The 14,954-nt window shown below is 41.3% G+C and overlaps 1 protein-coding gene and 1 long non-coding RNA gene across 5 annotated transcripts; one reads left to right on the top strand and one right to left on the bottom strand.

The window, feature by feature from the left end:
* Positions 1–481: 481 nt before the first annotated feature.
* LOC109773911 (beta-galactosidase 7) lies at positions 482–8,328 on the top strand. Of its 2 annotated transcripts, none has more exons than XM_020332641.3 (19): positions 482–817; positions 3,603–3,698; positions 3,817–3,929; positions 4,370–4,436; positions 4,608–4,700; positions 4,773–4,916; positions 5,003–5,097; positions 5,187–5,295; positions 5,374–5,458; positions 5,542–5,660; positions 5,741–5,902; positions 6,008–6,192; positions 6,289–6,386; positions 6,567–6,679; positions 6,961–7,068; positions 7,158–7,265; positions 7,358–7,503; positions 7,613–7,922; positions 8,008–8,328. In XM_020332641.3, the coding sequence occupies exons 1-19, from the start codon at positions 617–619 to the stop codon at positions 8,116–8,118; spliced, it is 2,463 nt and encodes an 820-aa protein (XP_020188230.1). In that variant the 5' UTR covers positions 482–616; the 3' UTR covers positions 8,119–8,328. The 2 variants fall into 2 exon arrangements, with proteins under 2 accessions (XP_020188230.1, XP_040243201.1); XM_040387267.3 differs by lacking the exon at positions 482–817 and adding an exon at positions 1,722–2,470.
* On the bottom strand, positions 1,453–9,919 carry LOC109773920 (uncharacterized). 3 transcript variants are annotated; one of them, XR_006662473.2, is made up of 5 exons: positions 8,452–9,912; positions 5,058–5,142; positions 4,788–4,944; positions 4,336–4,429; positions 1,453–1,658 (listed from the first exon to the last, which is right to left on the bottom strand). It is a non-coding gene; the product is annotated as an uncharacterized lncRNA (long non-coding RNA). The 3 variants fall into 3 exon arrangements; XR_006662474.2 differs by lacking the exon at positions 1,453–1,658 and adding an exon at positions 2,714–3,737 and having other exon boundaries at positions 5,011–5,142; positions 8,452–9,919; XR_002235452.4 differs by lacking the exon at positions 1,453–1,658 and adding an exon at positions 2,714–3,737.
* Between the last annotated feature and the right edge of the window lie 5,035 nt (positions 9,920–14,954).

The raw sequence follows: 14,954 nt of genomic DNA, 5'->3' as shown, positions 1-14,954 counted from the left end.
GGCACAACTCTCATCTCCACCATCATTGATCAATGATGGTCACTGGAAAAAGGTTTTCCTTTTATTGTGGCAAGGCGGACACATGTCCGAACTGAAAGTTGGATTAATGTGCGTGGCGACCTACTGTCCTGGTAAGCCAGTAGTTCATTTGCTGGCAAAAACTTGCATGGTAATTAAACTTTGATCTATCTATGCACTAGTCGATGCGTGCTATGCACGCTGTACTACTGGATGCAAGTCGGAAATAATGGGACTGTGAACTGTAACATACGGCATCGGTTTTTCTGGAAAGCACTGATCAATGGGGTGAAGGTCGGTACCTGCAGGGATCCTGGACCATGTGAAACGCTAAAACCATGGAAAGTGATCACACCTTTTCAGTTCACCAAACCCTTCCGCATGCGTCTAGTGCCCTACTACCACTGCTCCTCATCAAAATGTGGCAAGCAACCCATGAATCCATGACGTTTTGCCCCAAGAAACAAGCAAAGAGAGGCCAAGCAAGGCAACAGCAGGAGATAGCTTGTCTTCCTTGCCATCCCATGCACTATATACACTCTCTCGGGTCCTGAGCGTTTTGCCTGGCTAAGAGAGCTGATACTGCAAGGGCAGAGATATGTACAGGGTCGATGCGGCGGTCGCCGTGGCGCTCATCGTGCTGACAGCGTGCGCGTCGTCGGCGGCGGCAGGAGACGGGCGGCGGGTGGAGGAGGGAGGAGGAGGAGAGGTCACCAACGACGGCAGGGCTCTGGTCGTGAACGGCACGAGGAGGATGCTCTTCTCCGGGGAGATGCACTACACCAGAAGCACGCCCGAGGTAACCACTTCCTTCTGCATTCTGATGCCGTTTCTGCTCTGCGTTTTTGTTTACCTTCTTGACTGAGTTTTAGCAATCAATTTAGCATAGGATCGCCTACCTGGTTCTGGTTGCCAATCAATCCACGCCACCTTGTGCTAATGCGACGCCTAGCTGGTAATGCCATGCTCGGGCATGGTGGCCTATGGCTATGGGGCGGTGTAACCAGTGAAAACACTTGTCCAAACGACGGTGTATGCTCCGTTGCGTCTTCCGGCAACTGCCAAGGAAGAGCGGCTACAGGCGGCTGACATTGATTGGTGATCACCGCAAAGTGGGAAACTGATGAACATTCCTTGGTCGTAAATTCGTGCAGCGGTGACCTGCTCCCTCCTTGGTCACCGCCTTATTCATTTCCAACACGAATGGCTTGCCAGTACTATTTTGGTCCGGTACTGATAACAAACAATGCTCATCGTTTGCGGAGTTTTGATTGGTGCGTGCACCGTTAATATACTGGTGCATGCATCCAGTAGTTGCGTCGCCGTCGTGTACGTAACTGATGACGCATGCGGTTTCCGTAATTCCATGGACGAATTAACTGAACGCCTCATACGAATACACGCTGATGCGCGGCATGCACAGCCAGCCAGCCATGGAGTAGATCATTTTTTTTTAGGGACTGTTAGATCATTTTTATGCGTATAGGAGCATGTCGGCCATCAACCTGACAACCTCTCTGCTCAAAAGCTTTACTACGAACGCATCAACCTCTCTACAAGTAATTCTACACCACTTGGTTTCTTCCTCTCCAATCTTGTAGAAGCTGTCGTTCAACAATAATCTTGTAGAATCTGTCCTTCTGAAACAATGACCATTAATGTCTTTAACAAAAAAAAACTTAGATTGGATTCTTGAAAATCATGCAAGATTTTTTTCTTGAATAGTATTTTCCTAGTACACGATTCTATTTCATTTAATAAATATAATGTGACAGGAATTAATTGTCAAAATCACGTTTCCAAGATCATTCTGATGCCCAAAACAACAAATTCGAGAGGACCGAATAAAGCAATTTATGTTTCACCTCAATTAATCCTGATCGTGTGGGATTTTCGCAGAAACTATACAGACCATGCATCCATTTCTTTGGAGTAGAATTATGAGCATGCATTAACTCAGTACGAGAGAAATCTATTGAAGAGATTTTACTCGTGCATGGGTATTTCTAAAAGCAATTAAGCCTTCATTACCGATTTACTATACTCCAAAGAGACCAGCAAAAAGACAAGCCAAACTTTACTACCGGGCGTGCATAGCAGCCCATGGCCAGCACACGTTTCCTTTTTCAACTACCTGCGCAAATACTTGCCAAGCATGCACATGTCGCCTCCATAAATATATATCGTAACTAAGTTGAGGAGAACCCTCAAGGAAAATTAGCCAACTATCAGCCAGCGGTCGACGACGTCGTGAGTCATGACCATCGCGATGGTGGTCGCCATGCTGATGGCGTGCGTGGGTACTGCGGCGGTGGCGGGAGGCCGGCAGGGAGGGGAGGGAGGAGGCGGGGCGGGAAAGGAGGTGAGGTATGATGGCAGGGCTTTGGTGCTGAATGGCACAAGGAGGGTTCTGTTCTCCGGTGAGATGCACTACACTAGAAGCACCCCTGAGGTAACTGTCCAGCAGGGCTTTGGGTACATTTAGCAAAGCTTCCACCCTCCTGATTTGGTCATGGTGTAGTTATTCAATGGTAACGGAAGTCCAATTGTCTAGCGTGTGTTTTTTACGGTACTCCTGACATAAAGAAATATAAGAGCGTTTAGATCACTAGGAGTACTTCGGTTGTCTAGTTTTTGTTTGACCGATATGGAGGCCATGAGGGAATTGCATCTCTTTTCAGTTTTTTAAGGGAAATTTTCTTTTTTGTTTTGTTCAGAGAGGATCAGCTCTCGTTTGTGATCTGTCTCCTATAGAATTTGAACCCCTGGTTTTTTGTTTTTTGAGCAAAGAATTTGAACCCCTGGTTTTTTGTTTTTTGAGCAAAGAATTTGAACCCCTGGTTTTTTTAGCATCTTTTGAACCCCTGGTGCACGCTGCACGCAGGTCAGTAGCCTAAGTACGATGGGCCTAAAGCCCATCTCGGTTCAGAGTTAGGATTTCTTCTCATCGGCTTGCCTTTCTTGGGCACATACGGCTTACATGGCCCAGCATAAACACCACGAGGACCTTCTCCCACTGTCCTGCCCCGCGCACGTCATCAGGAGTTTCAGGATCATGACACTTTTCTGAAAGAAGCTACTCCCGGTTGAAAATGGACCAATATTTTGGCAGCTAGAGAATTAAGATGCCCACAATTACCAAGTACTTCCATCCAACTATGACATACTGCAATATTTGTTTTACCTGTGTGATTAGTAATACCTCCGGCTGTCATTTCATCTATCTCTGACATCCTCAGCAAAACATTACTCGCTTTACATGTAATAATTCCCCTTGGTAAACCAATATCAAACTTGCACGGCTAAAAAGTCACTGGTAAAATTTTGAGGCATACCTCATAGTTCAGGGGTGCTAGGCAATAAATGGACCGCAGAATTGCACAAGTAGAGGGAGGGAGACAACTCTTCAAAGTATCTATCGAGTAGAAAAAATGTGGATCCTCTTCCGGAGATGAGACAAAGGTCAAATATTAGGCAACGTTTGAACTGAACTTCCATACTGCTTCCTAGCTTGTTGGCATTCTCTAATGAGCTACTTCTTCTGATTCATCACCAAATCAGTTTTTGCGTATTTCAATTGACAGATGTGGCCAAAACTCATAGCGAACGCCAGGAAGGGTGGCCTCGATGTCATACAAACATACGTCTTTTGGAATGTTCACGAGCCTGTCCAGGGCCAGGTAGGTGTCTTTTTCAATTCAAAACATGCATAAATATGTCTGTCAAAGGGAAACATATTTAGTAAATGAGTTGTTCATTACTGATATACTGTATGTTTCAATTGTATCATCGCATCAGTATAACTTTGAGGGAAGATACGATCTCGTGAAGTTCATCAGAGAAATTCAGGCTCAAGGGCTCTATGTAAGCCTCAGGATTGGACCCTTTATAGAGGCAGAATGGAAATACGGGTATGGATACATATTTTATATCTATATCTATACTACTTATAGAGATACGGGTTAAGCTGGGATACCTTCATCTGACTGTCCATAGATGTTTATTCAATTTTATAAACCTGAATCCAATGGCTGTTTGCAGAAGTGACTCTCACTCCTAATCACTTCTATGTTAACTTCCCCTTGATTACTCCCCAATTTTCAATATCGTTACCTCCTAGTTGCAAATTTATGGATCACAATTTAGCGCATGCTTAATACTAGTACCTTTTTCTGTCAAGAGATAAATGTGCATTCCACGCGTGCAGTAGTTACCATAGATAAGCATCTTCCTATTTGAAATGTTCCAAGGAATACAACTCTCTACACAGAACTGTTTCATACGAGTGCACATACCTAATTGGATAAAAAGTAGTACCTGAACAAATGCTGGGTATCTTGTGTTCATGCAGAGGGTTTCCATTTTGGCTACATGATGTTCCAAACATCACCTTCCGAACAGACAATGAACCCTTCAAGGTAAATAATCTTTGAGATGGCATTCTAAGAGTCTGTAAAACATGAAAAACTCTGAACTGTGACTGGTGATTTCAGAGTTTTCGTTTTGCAGAATCCTACAGAAACACTACTAACATGATTTCAGGCTGGTTATCTTTAACATGGTAAAATTATATGTTTTTGTCCGCGCAGCAACATATGCAACGATTTGTCACACAGATAGTAAGCATGATGAAACAGGAAGGGCTGTATTACCCACAAGGAGGCCCAATAATTATTTCTCAGGTTAGGAAAATTAACTTGAAGTAGTGGTTGTGTTAAGTTCTTCATTATGTAACTAAATAAGTTGAAGCACAGGTTGAGAATGAGTACCAGATGGTTGAGCCTGCATTTGGCTCAGGTGGCCCGCGTTATGTCCGTTGGGCAGCTGAAATGGCTGTAGGTCTCCAGACAGGTGTTCCATGGATGATGTGCAAGCAAAACGATGCCCCAGACCCAATTGTTAGTGTTCATTATTACATTGTTTCACCTGATTGCACCTCATTAGCCAATAATTCATATCAGTTTGACAGTAAGTTCATGACTAGATTAATACCTGCAACGGGCTCATCTGTGGAGAAACATTTGTAGGACCAAACTCACCTAGCAAGCCTGCATTGTGGACAGAAAATTGGACAACTCGGTATGTTGCAATCTCACAGCTCACTTGGTTTTGGATCTTCTCATCCTGATGGAAAGAAAAGTCTGATGGTCAATTCTTAATGTATTCAGCTACCCTATATATGGTAATGATACAAAGTTGAGATCTACAGAAGATATTGCCTTTGCAGTTGCACTTTTCATAGCAAGAAAGAAAGGAAGCTTTGTGAGCTACTACATGGTACGAACTTCATAAAAACACTTCAAAAGTTTCCCAGCATAATCACTTCTAAATTCTCTCTTGTTGGTTATGACACAGTACCATGGAGGAACAAACTTTGGTAGGTTTGCCTCTTCATATGTAACAACAAGTTACTATGATGGAGCTCCTCTAGATGAATACGGTAAATATTTCAAAGAGAGTCAAGGTATGCTAGAAGGATTTACATATAACAGCAACTAACAAACTTAGTTTTACTGTATCCAGGTCTAATATGGCGACCTACATGGGGCCATCTCAGGGAACTGCATGCTGCAGTAAATCTATCTTCAGAACCATTACTGTTCGGAACATACTCCAATTTTTCATTAGGTCAAGAACAAGAGGTAAAATAACACAGCGCAAAACAATATCAGTTTATTCAATATATTCTAGCAACATAAGCATGATTTATGACGTACTCCAGGCACATATATTCGAAACAGAATTGAAGTGTGTGGCTTTCTTGGTCAACTTTGATAAGCATCAGTCACCAACAGTAGTATTCCGTAATATACCTTTCCAACTGGCACCCAAATCCATCAGTATTCTATCAGAGTGCAGGACAGTGGTATTTGAAACAGCCAAGGTATGTGACCTATTGGCATATATTCCTTCAGGACCCAGCCGTTTTCATCAAAGGCAAATGGCATAACCTCTTGTTATGATATTTCACTATTAATTTCTATCACAGGTAAATGCTCAGTATGGGTCAAGAACAGCCAAAGTAGTAGAGTCTCTTAACGATATTCATACATGGAAGGCATTTAAAGAACCAATTCCTGAAGATATAAGCAAGGCTGTGTACACTGGAAACCAACTCTTTGAACATCTCTCAATGACTAAAGATGAGACAGATTATCTCTGGTACATTGTCAGGTAAGAAAATTTCCTCAAAGGTGTTTTTGTTCATCATTCGTGTTTACTTATTTAATTATTTCGATTCACTATGCTAACTGTATTGCTTAAATGCAGCTATGAATATAGACCAAGCGATGATGGCCAGCTTGTGCTTCTTAATGCTGAGTCACGAGCACATGTATTGCATGCTTTTGTCAACACTGAATACGTAGGTCAGTATCCTATTAGATAAATTATGATTTTATCAAGCTTCTTCATATATAATTTTGAAGAAAGCAACAACAAATGCACAATATCCATGATATACACTATTCAGATTATGCTATCTTATAAATCAATCTACAACTGATGAGTTATGTTATTGCTAATCGCACTTCACTCATGTCTATCAGGGTGTGTGCATGGGAGTCATGATGGACCTGGCAACATAATTCTCAACACGAATATTTCTCTAAAGGAGGGGCAGAACACCATATCATTGCTAAGTGTAATGGTTGGATCACCGGTATAGTTCCTATGAGCTGCCCCGGTAATATTTTTTTTATATAAAAGAAATTAATAGAGGGGAACCAAGATTTCCTAAAAATGGGTCCTTTTATCACAATATGGTCCCGAACTGCCAATGTACCAGGAATATGCTTATTCTTTTGGTTGCAACAACGTAAAGGAGCAAATGTGTTAAGCGTAGTTATACTGGAGCTTGAGTACAACAAATTTCAAGCAGACATAGTTCTAGAAGTGTATAAACTAGCCATTTTATCATAATTGCACGCTTTTAATTGGAAGGACTCCGGCGCTCACATGGAAAGAAGAAGCTTTGGAATTCGTAAAGTGAGCATACAGCAAGGACAACAACCACTACATCTCCTCAACAACGAACTATGGGGGTACCAGGTAAATCCAAGTCAACTAATTTCTAATTTGGAATGTGAGATAGAGATGAATATAAAGCTCTTTAATCTGATCTGACAGAATAATCGCAGGTTGGTTTATATGGAGAAGGGAAACGAATCTACACGCAAGAAGAATCAAGCAGTGTTGAATGGACAGAGATAAACAGTTTGACATATCATCCACTTACTTGGTACAAGGTACATAAAACCAGCTAGTTCATTATCTTGTGCCAAATGTCCACACTTTACAACAGTATACTATACATTGCACCATTTGTTGTGTGACCCAGACAACATTCGCCGCACCAGTGGGCAACGATGCGGTGGCACTGAACCTCACTAGTATGGGCAAGGGAGAAGTATGGGTCAACGGGGAGAGCATTGGACGGTACTGGGTCTCCTTTAAGGCCCCAAGTGGACAGCCCTCTCAATCCCTGTAAGCCCAGCTAGCTCCAACTCTCAGCCTCTTTTCTCAAACTCTCATCTCCCCTGTGACCAACCGTACAAGCAATATCTCACTGGCATTGCATTTCTGAACCATGAAGGTATCACATTCCACAGCACTTCCTGAAACCTACAGACAACCTCCTTGTTCTTGTTGAGGAAATCGGAGGCAATCCGCTGGAGATAACGGTGAACACAGTGTCCATCACAACAGTGTGTGGCAGCGTGAATGAGCTCTCGTCGCCGGCTCTCCATACGCAAGGGAAGGATCCAGAAGTACGTCTACGGTGCCAAAGGGGCAAACACATCTCGGCAATTGAGTTCGCGAGTTATGGGAATCCTGCAGGCGACTGCACAACATTTTCAACTGGAAGTTGCCATGCCGCGCTGTCGGAATCTGTTGTAAAACAGGTAATATCTATAACCAATATGATGAACTAATGTTACAATCTGCTCCCTTATTAACAACATCCAACTATTTATTCTGTTCTTTCAGGCTTGCATAGGTAAAAGGGGTTGCTCTATTCCGGTATCTCCTGCCAGGTTTGGTGGTGATCCGTGCCCTGGGATCCAAAAATCCCTTCTAGTTGTTGCGAATTGCAGATGATACCATACATACACACATTAAAGGAAGTAAGGTTAATGGCCGCTAAATCAGCAGAAAGCAAGAATTGGACAGATTGAGGTTAGGTTATACAGATCCGTTGCTTTTAATCCAAAAAATCCGATAGATGTATATGTAATTCACTCCAAACCAACAGATACATCATTCTTCTGTGAATGGAAAATATACAGGATCCCTTGCATTTCGAGCGTATCTCATGTTCGCTTTTGTACCGTCCCATCGCTACGACAATGTGGGTGAAACGATGATTGGAACAGAATGCAGAAACATAGACTGGTGCTAGGGCGTTGTACTACGGAGAGGGTTTGAACTTACAGAAATCGTTCGGAAATGTGCCCGGATTCGCGATGTAGCCTGTTGCCCCGACCACCTGCCACGATGGCCGCGGCGGGTCGAAGATGGCCGCCGCAATCTTCGCCGCAGCCTCATCCTCCGCTGACGACCCTCCCTTCAGAGATCTCCCAACTCCCAACCCTAAAGCAAACTCCGGCGAGTTCTCCGGTGAGGCCTCCTGTCCCATAAGGCCATAACGAAACAGAGGAAAGAGAGAATGCAACTTCCGGTCATGGGCTTGGGCTTAACCGCTTAAGCATGGGCAAGCGAGCTGTTAGAAGCAGTCAAAAACCTAGCCCGCGATTGGCCGGAATGGTCCGGCGTGGGCTATACGGCCAGGCACGGCACGGCCCACTCAGCCACGCCAAACTACATGGTTGGTCTGTAGGCAGATCCTACAAAATCACTATTTTTTTTGCGAACATCGCAAATCACTAATTAAGAAGTACTTCTCTCAAAGATTAGTCTCATCTTATTAGATTGTGAAAAGTGACGCGCTGCATGTGCATCACTTGTCCCTATCTGGAAGTTTCTCTTTTTTCGCATATTCGTTTATTTAAAATATTTTATCTCTTAAACCGTTCTTCCAAATCTCAAACCGTTTTCATCGTTGGATTCATGTTAAGATCTTAAAAACTAGATACCATGTTGATAGGTTTCAATGAAAAAAAAATTCATGGAAAAAACGAACCGGGAGCCTGTTTTTTCCCTTTTCAAAGAGGCACACGTTTTTCCTTTTCCGAGAGGCACGACCGTGCCTTTCGTATGAGCAAATCTGTGCATCCACGAGAAGTAAATCTTTGCCTCTCACAAAAGAAAAAGAACGTTTTTCCCTTTCCGAGAGGCATGACCGTGCCTCTCGCAGAAGCAAATTCGTACCTTCATGAGAAGTAAATCTGTGGCTCTCGCATAAGAAAAAAAGAAAGAAACATATTTTCCCCTTTTCGAGAGGCACGACTGTGCCTCTCATGGAAACACATCCGTGCCTCCATGAAAAGTATTCGTCTCTCGCGGAAGAAAAAAAAACATGCTTTTCCCCTTTTCGATAGGCACGATCGTGCCTCTCGCGGAAGTAAATCCGTGCCTCAACGAGAAGTAAATCTTTGCCCCTCACGGAAGGAAAAATATGTTTTCCCCCTTTTCGAGAGGAACGACCGTGCCTCTCACGAAAGTAAATCCATGCCTCCACAAGAAGTAAAAATGTGCCTCTCGCGGAAGGGAAAAAATGAAAATGCATTTTTCTCTTTTCGAGAGACACGACCGTGCCTCTCGTAGAAGCAAATCCATGCCTTCATAAGAGTAAATATGTGCCTCTCACGAAAAAACGTGTTGTTGCGCGCAAAATATTTAAAAAAATCCAAAACCTAAGAAAAACCGCGGGAAAACTGAAAAGTCGAAAAAAAAACCAAAATAAATAATCTAAAATCTGAAAATGCGTACAGAAAAATAAAAAAATACAGAGGAAGCTTTTAGAGCGCGACACGTGAAGGCGGTTGAGAAAGCGCCAAGTGGCGCGCCCCCAGCCCACCCCAAGTGACCCTTGTGGGGGCTCCAGAAGGAATACTCATCAATTAGTTGCTCTCCGGATCCTATTTGGCGTGCCAGTCGCTGCCTAGTGACCGCGCGCACCCCCATAGTCGACGCTGCCTAGGTTTGGGCTGGCCAAGCCGGTTATTCTTTTTTTTCTCCTTTTCTTTTTCCTTTTTTCATATCCCTTTTAATTTTCATTTTTTCTTTATTTTTAATTTCCCTTTTACTTTATTTTTTTGTGTTTTCTTTCCAAATTCACAAACATTTTCTGCAATCTGGAACATTTTTTCATTAAATCAGTGAATTTTTTTATAAATTAAAACTTTTTGTCATCTAGGTGAATATTTTTAAAATACAATTTTTTCATCAAAATAATTTTTTTCTCATTAAATTCAAAAAATATTCATGATTTTAACAAAAAATGTTCATTGTATTCAGAAAATGTTCTCGAATTCAAAATTTGCTCATAGTTTTTTCAAAAATGTGTTCACTGAATTTAAAATTTGTTCATGAATTTCAAATAGTTGTTCACTGAATTTCAAATTTGTTCATCAAATATAAAAAAGTCATCTAAATTAAAAAAATTCCTTCAAAATTCATATTTTGTACATCAAATACTAACAAAATGTTCATCCAAAATTCAAATTGTGTTCATCCAAATACAAAAAGTGTCCATCAAAATTCAAACATTATTCATTTTTCAGAAATTGTGAACTTTTTCTGAATTCGTAAACATTACCTTGCATTGTTGAACTTTTTAAAATTCTAAATTCTTTTCCAATCTGAACTTTCTTAAAGAAGAAAAAAAAAGGAACCGAATGGGGTGCACGCTGCCTTCTTTCCCAGTGCGCAGGTCGTTGTATAGGAGCTCCCTGGTCTGTGCCTGGCTGGGTACCGCAAGCATTGAGCGTTTTTCCCTTTGTTTTTTTCTTTCTCGTTTTTGCTTTATGGTTTTAGTTTTTCTTATATTTTGAAATATTCAAAATCTATTTAGTATAAAAATCATATTGCATACAGAATTGAGGAAATACTAATCACGCATTTGAAAAATGTTAAACATGTATGGAATTTTTTTCTAATGTATAAAAAAATGTAGAATGTGTATGGAAAAGTAGACATAAAAACTATGAAAAAATGTTAATAATGTATGTAAAAAATGTTAAAGGTGGATAAAAACTATTCTTGATCTATACAAAAAATGTGCGATGTGTATGCAAAAGAGTACACATCAAAACATATATATGAAAAGAAAAATTAATCATGTATTAAAAATGTTAAAATGTACTTAAAATGTTTAAAATGCATATGAAAAATGTTGATAGCGTACAACAAATATTTGTGAGATTTTAAAGATGTTCACACATTTAAAAAAAATGTTTGTGATATTACAAAAATGGGAAATCATGTATCTGGAAAATGCTAACCATATATCAAATAAGTGATTCAGATGTGTATAAAAAATCTATACATCAAAGATATATTTGAAAGAAATGTTAATCATTGTATTTAAAAATACTAATAATGTATTAGCGATTGTGAAACTTGTCTATAAATGTTCTTGACGCATATGAAAAATGTAGACATAAGATACATTTATTTTAAAAAATAATTATATATTTAAAGAATGTTAACATGTACGACCTCCGTTCCAGATTAAAAGTCCAGCGAGCCTGTACACCAGGACCAAGGCTTGCACGCGCTTTGGCAGAAATTAACCGTATGCACTAGTTTCGGCACACAAAAAAAGTAGTTTCGGCGCAATTAACTGCAATTGTTTAAGTGACTGCATGTTGTATCTGGCTGCATGCACTATGGACTAGCAATTGTAGTACTCCCTCCGTTTTTATTTACTTTGCATATTAGATTTGACTGAAGTCAAATTTCATAAAATTTGATCAAATTTATAAAAAATAATATAAAAGTTTACCATAACAAATCTATATATATGAACGTACAATCAATAATGAATCTAATGATATTAATTTGTTATTCTATATGCTAATATTTTGTCTATAAACTTTGTCAAAGTTTATAAAGCTGGACTTTAACCAAATCTAATACGCAGAGTAAATAAAAACAGAGGGAGTATATGGATGCATGCACTCAACGACAATTAAAGCAGCGCACTGCAGGGGAATCGAGGGAACAAACTTATCGATTTAACTGCCACGGCCTTGTAAATCTGTATAGCATACAATGGCTCGCCGGACCTCTAATCCCGGATGAAGGTAGTATAAAATTAAATGTTTCACATGTACATGAGAAATGTACGTAGAGAACTGAGGAAAGATTATACAACAACACATAGAGAAAAGTCAATCTAAAAGGTTCTAAAACCGATGAAAACCATAAAGAAAAACACATAAGAAAGAAAGAAAGAACCCAATGAAAACTACATAAAACCAGTGAAAGATAAAGATAAATAAACAAAACTGAAGAAAATAAATGAAAAACGAAGAAACAAGGAAAGAATAAGAAAGAAAAAAAGAAAGAACAGAAAAAACCAATGAAAAGGAAGGAAAAAAACAAACAAAGCCATAAAACAAAACAACATACGTTACACGAAGAAAATAGGAAAACTAAACCAAACCGAAAAAACAAAGAAAAGATTAAAAGAAAATGAAAAAAAAGGAGAAAACCAAGGCATAGCAAACGTAGAACGAGCGAATCACGGTGAGTGAATCCCTACGCTATTGGGTCAGCCTGCTAGCGATGCGCTGAAAGCGAGAGCTCCTTCCATCTCACTATAAGCGAGATATAGTTTTCGCATGGCCCAAGCACGACCCTCATATTACACAGGCCAGCACGGAGGCACGTTAGGCACCTCGGCACACTTTGCTCGCGTGGCCCACCGAGGCATGTTTCATCCAAATACCTCCAAAAGATGTTATTTGAAAGAAAAAATCGGAATTTTTGTTGAAATTTGAGAAAAATACAAAAAATGAAAAACAAGGTAAAGTGTCATCATGTGAGATAAATATTGACTTTATTAGTGGTTGCCTCATTAAAACCTTCCATTTGTGGGAAGTAAAAGCGTACAAAGTCACGTTCCAGATTACAAAAGAAAAAATAGAAAAAGGAAAAGGAAAAAAAATATGAAGACTACAACTACACGGCCTGTTTCCCCACGGAGTCCTCGTCCTTCTTGACGTGTGGCAATTTGTGCCTACTTAGGTGGTCGGTTCCTTCGTGCCCTCCCGTGTGGAATACAAGTTCCTGCATCTTTTGCATCTAGCTTTAAGCACGTTGACACCACCCTAGCTCTAAGCAGGAGTTTTGCATCGAACACGTCCATTGAGTTGGAATTGGTTTGGGATCATCCATGTTTGAGTGTGGGAAATGAGAGGGGGTTTGAGTGTGAGAAATGAGAGGGCTGGGCAGCCCTTTTACTAACAACACACGTTGTGCTAACATGGAAAGCACCAAATATGTAACATTGTGGTCATGCCACCACTGCAGTGAGTCGAAGTCATCCTCATCATCTTCATTGAAGCTGGCTTAATCATTGTTGAGGTACTTCGCTAACTCGTCGCCACCTAAAAGTACATTCGTTGTTACTGCCTTGGAAGAGCTTGGGGCAGAGGATGAAGAACCAAATAATTTGCTCCATGCTCCTTTATTTTTCTCCTGCAGTTGGTGCTGGTGGAGGTTGTTGCCCCCCCCCAATGGAATACAAGACCCCTCATCTTTTGCACCTAGCTTTAAGCACAACTGACTGTTTCTTCATTGAAGTAGTCCCAACGCTCGAGGTTTTGCGACGAATCCTTCTAGTACCGATGGTAGTAGGTAGTGCTGGTAGTAGTGGAATGGGTCCGGATCGTGGTTGTGTATTCTTGTCGGAAGAAGGATAGGTTGATCGACAAACTCAGGTATGTGAATATCAAAATCACTTGCATTTCATTCGAACTGGTTCGAATTTTCCATGTTTGAGTGTGGGAAATGAGAGGGGGTTTGAGTGTGAGAAATGAGAGGGGTGGCCAGCTTGCAAAAAAAAAAACTGGCCTTTCTGGACCAATTTAGCCCTCCAATAGTGAAATATTCAAAATTCACGAACATGCCTATAGCCTAGTGGTTGCAGCGACCTTAGTAGCACCCCAGGTCCTGGGTTCGACTCCCGATGGGAGTTGATTTAAACAGGACTGGGCGAAAATTTCTGGAATAAAAGGACTGTGGGGCTGTTGCTCTATAGTAAATAGTCAAAAATATTCAAAATTCGGACTAAACCAACCTAAATAGACACTAACCCTCCCCCAAACCTCCCTCTAACTGCTGCCATATCACACGCTCCCCCTCCTCCCCCAACTATTTTCTCAACAATCCTCGTGACACATGCACGAGAGAGACACCCCTCCTCTCGCAGTCTCGCTAACATGCCATACGGGTCGGGCGTGTCGTGCTGTGACGGCCAGTGTTCTAGAAGTGATGTGTCAGGTTGCCATGCGTGCCTACCTAGGCAGGCCAGGCATGGCCCTAGACGGGCCATGTGCCGGGCACGATCCATTAAGACACGTGTCGTGTGGCCCGTCATAGGTCGGACATGGGCTATCGGGCCGGCACGCCAGGATCGGACCATTAAGCCATGTTTGTAAGCAGTAGCGACCGAGCGCCTGCTCATTGGCTTCATTTTGAGAAGCTGCAAGTTTTGTTGGCATGACCTTTCCACCCTCTAAGACTTACCAATTAAACAAGTTGTGTATTCCCATTGAGAAGCCGTGTAGAGCAATCAAGGAGACTGTGTGGCTGCTGAAGATGTTTTTCCCCGCCCCCTAGCCAATTGTTGCCATTTTAGCGTTGAAAGATGGAGGACCTTCGATCTTGAGACCTTTGTGGTCTCCGTTGTCGTCTTTCAAGTGGTATTCTTACAAATAAAGTTATTCTTTCCATCGTGGTGGTGCCATGTAGCGAGAGAGTTTGTGGCCTCATAGATCTGTTTTCCCAGATCAGGTGAGTTTTTG

Source organism: Aegilops tauschii, chromosome 1, assembly GCF_002575655.3.
Source record: "Aegilops tauschii subsp. strangulata cultivar AL8/78 chromosome 1, Aet v6.0, whole genome shotgun sequence".
Lineage (NCBI taxonomy): Eukaryota > Viridiplantae > Streptophyta > Magnoliopsida > Poales > Poaceae > Aegilops > Aegilops tauschii.
This window is presented reverse-complemented; position numbering and strand designations above follow the sequence as displayed.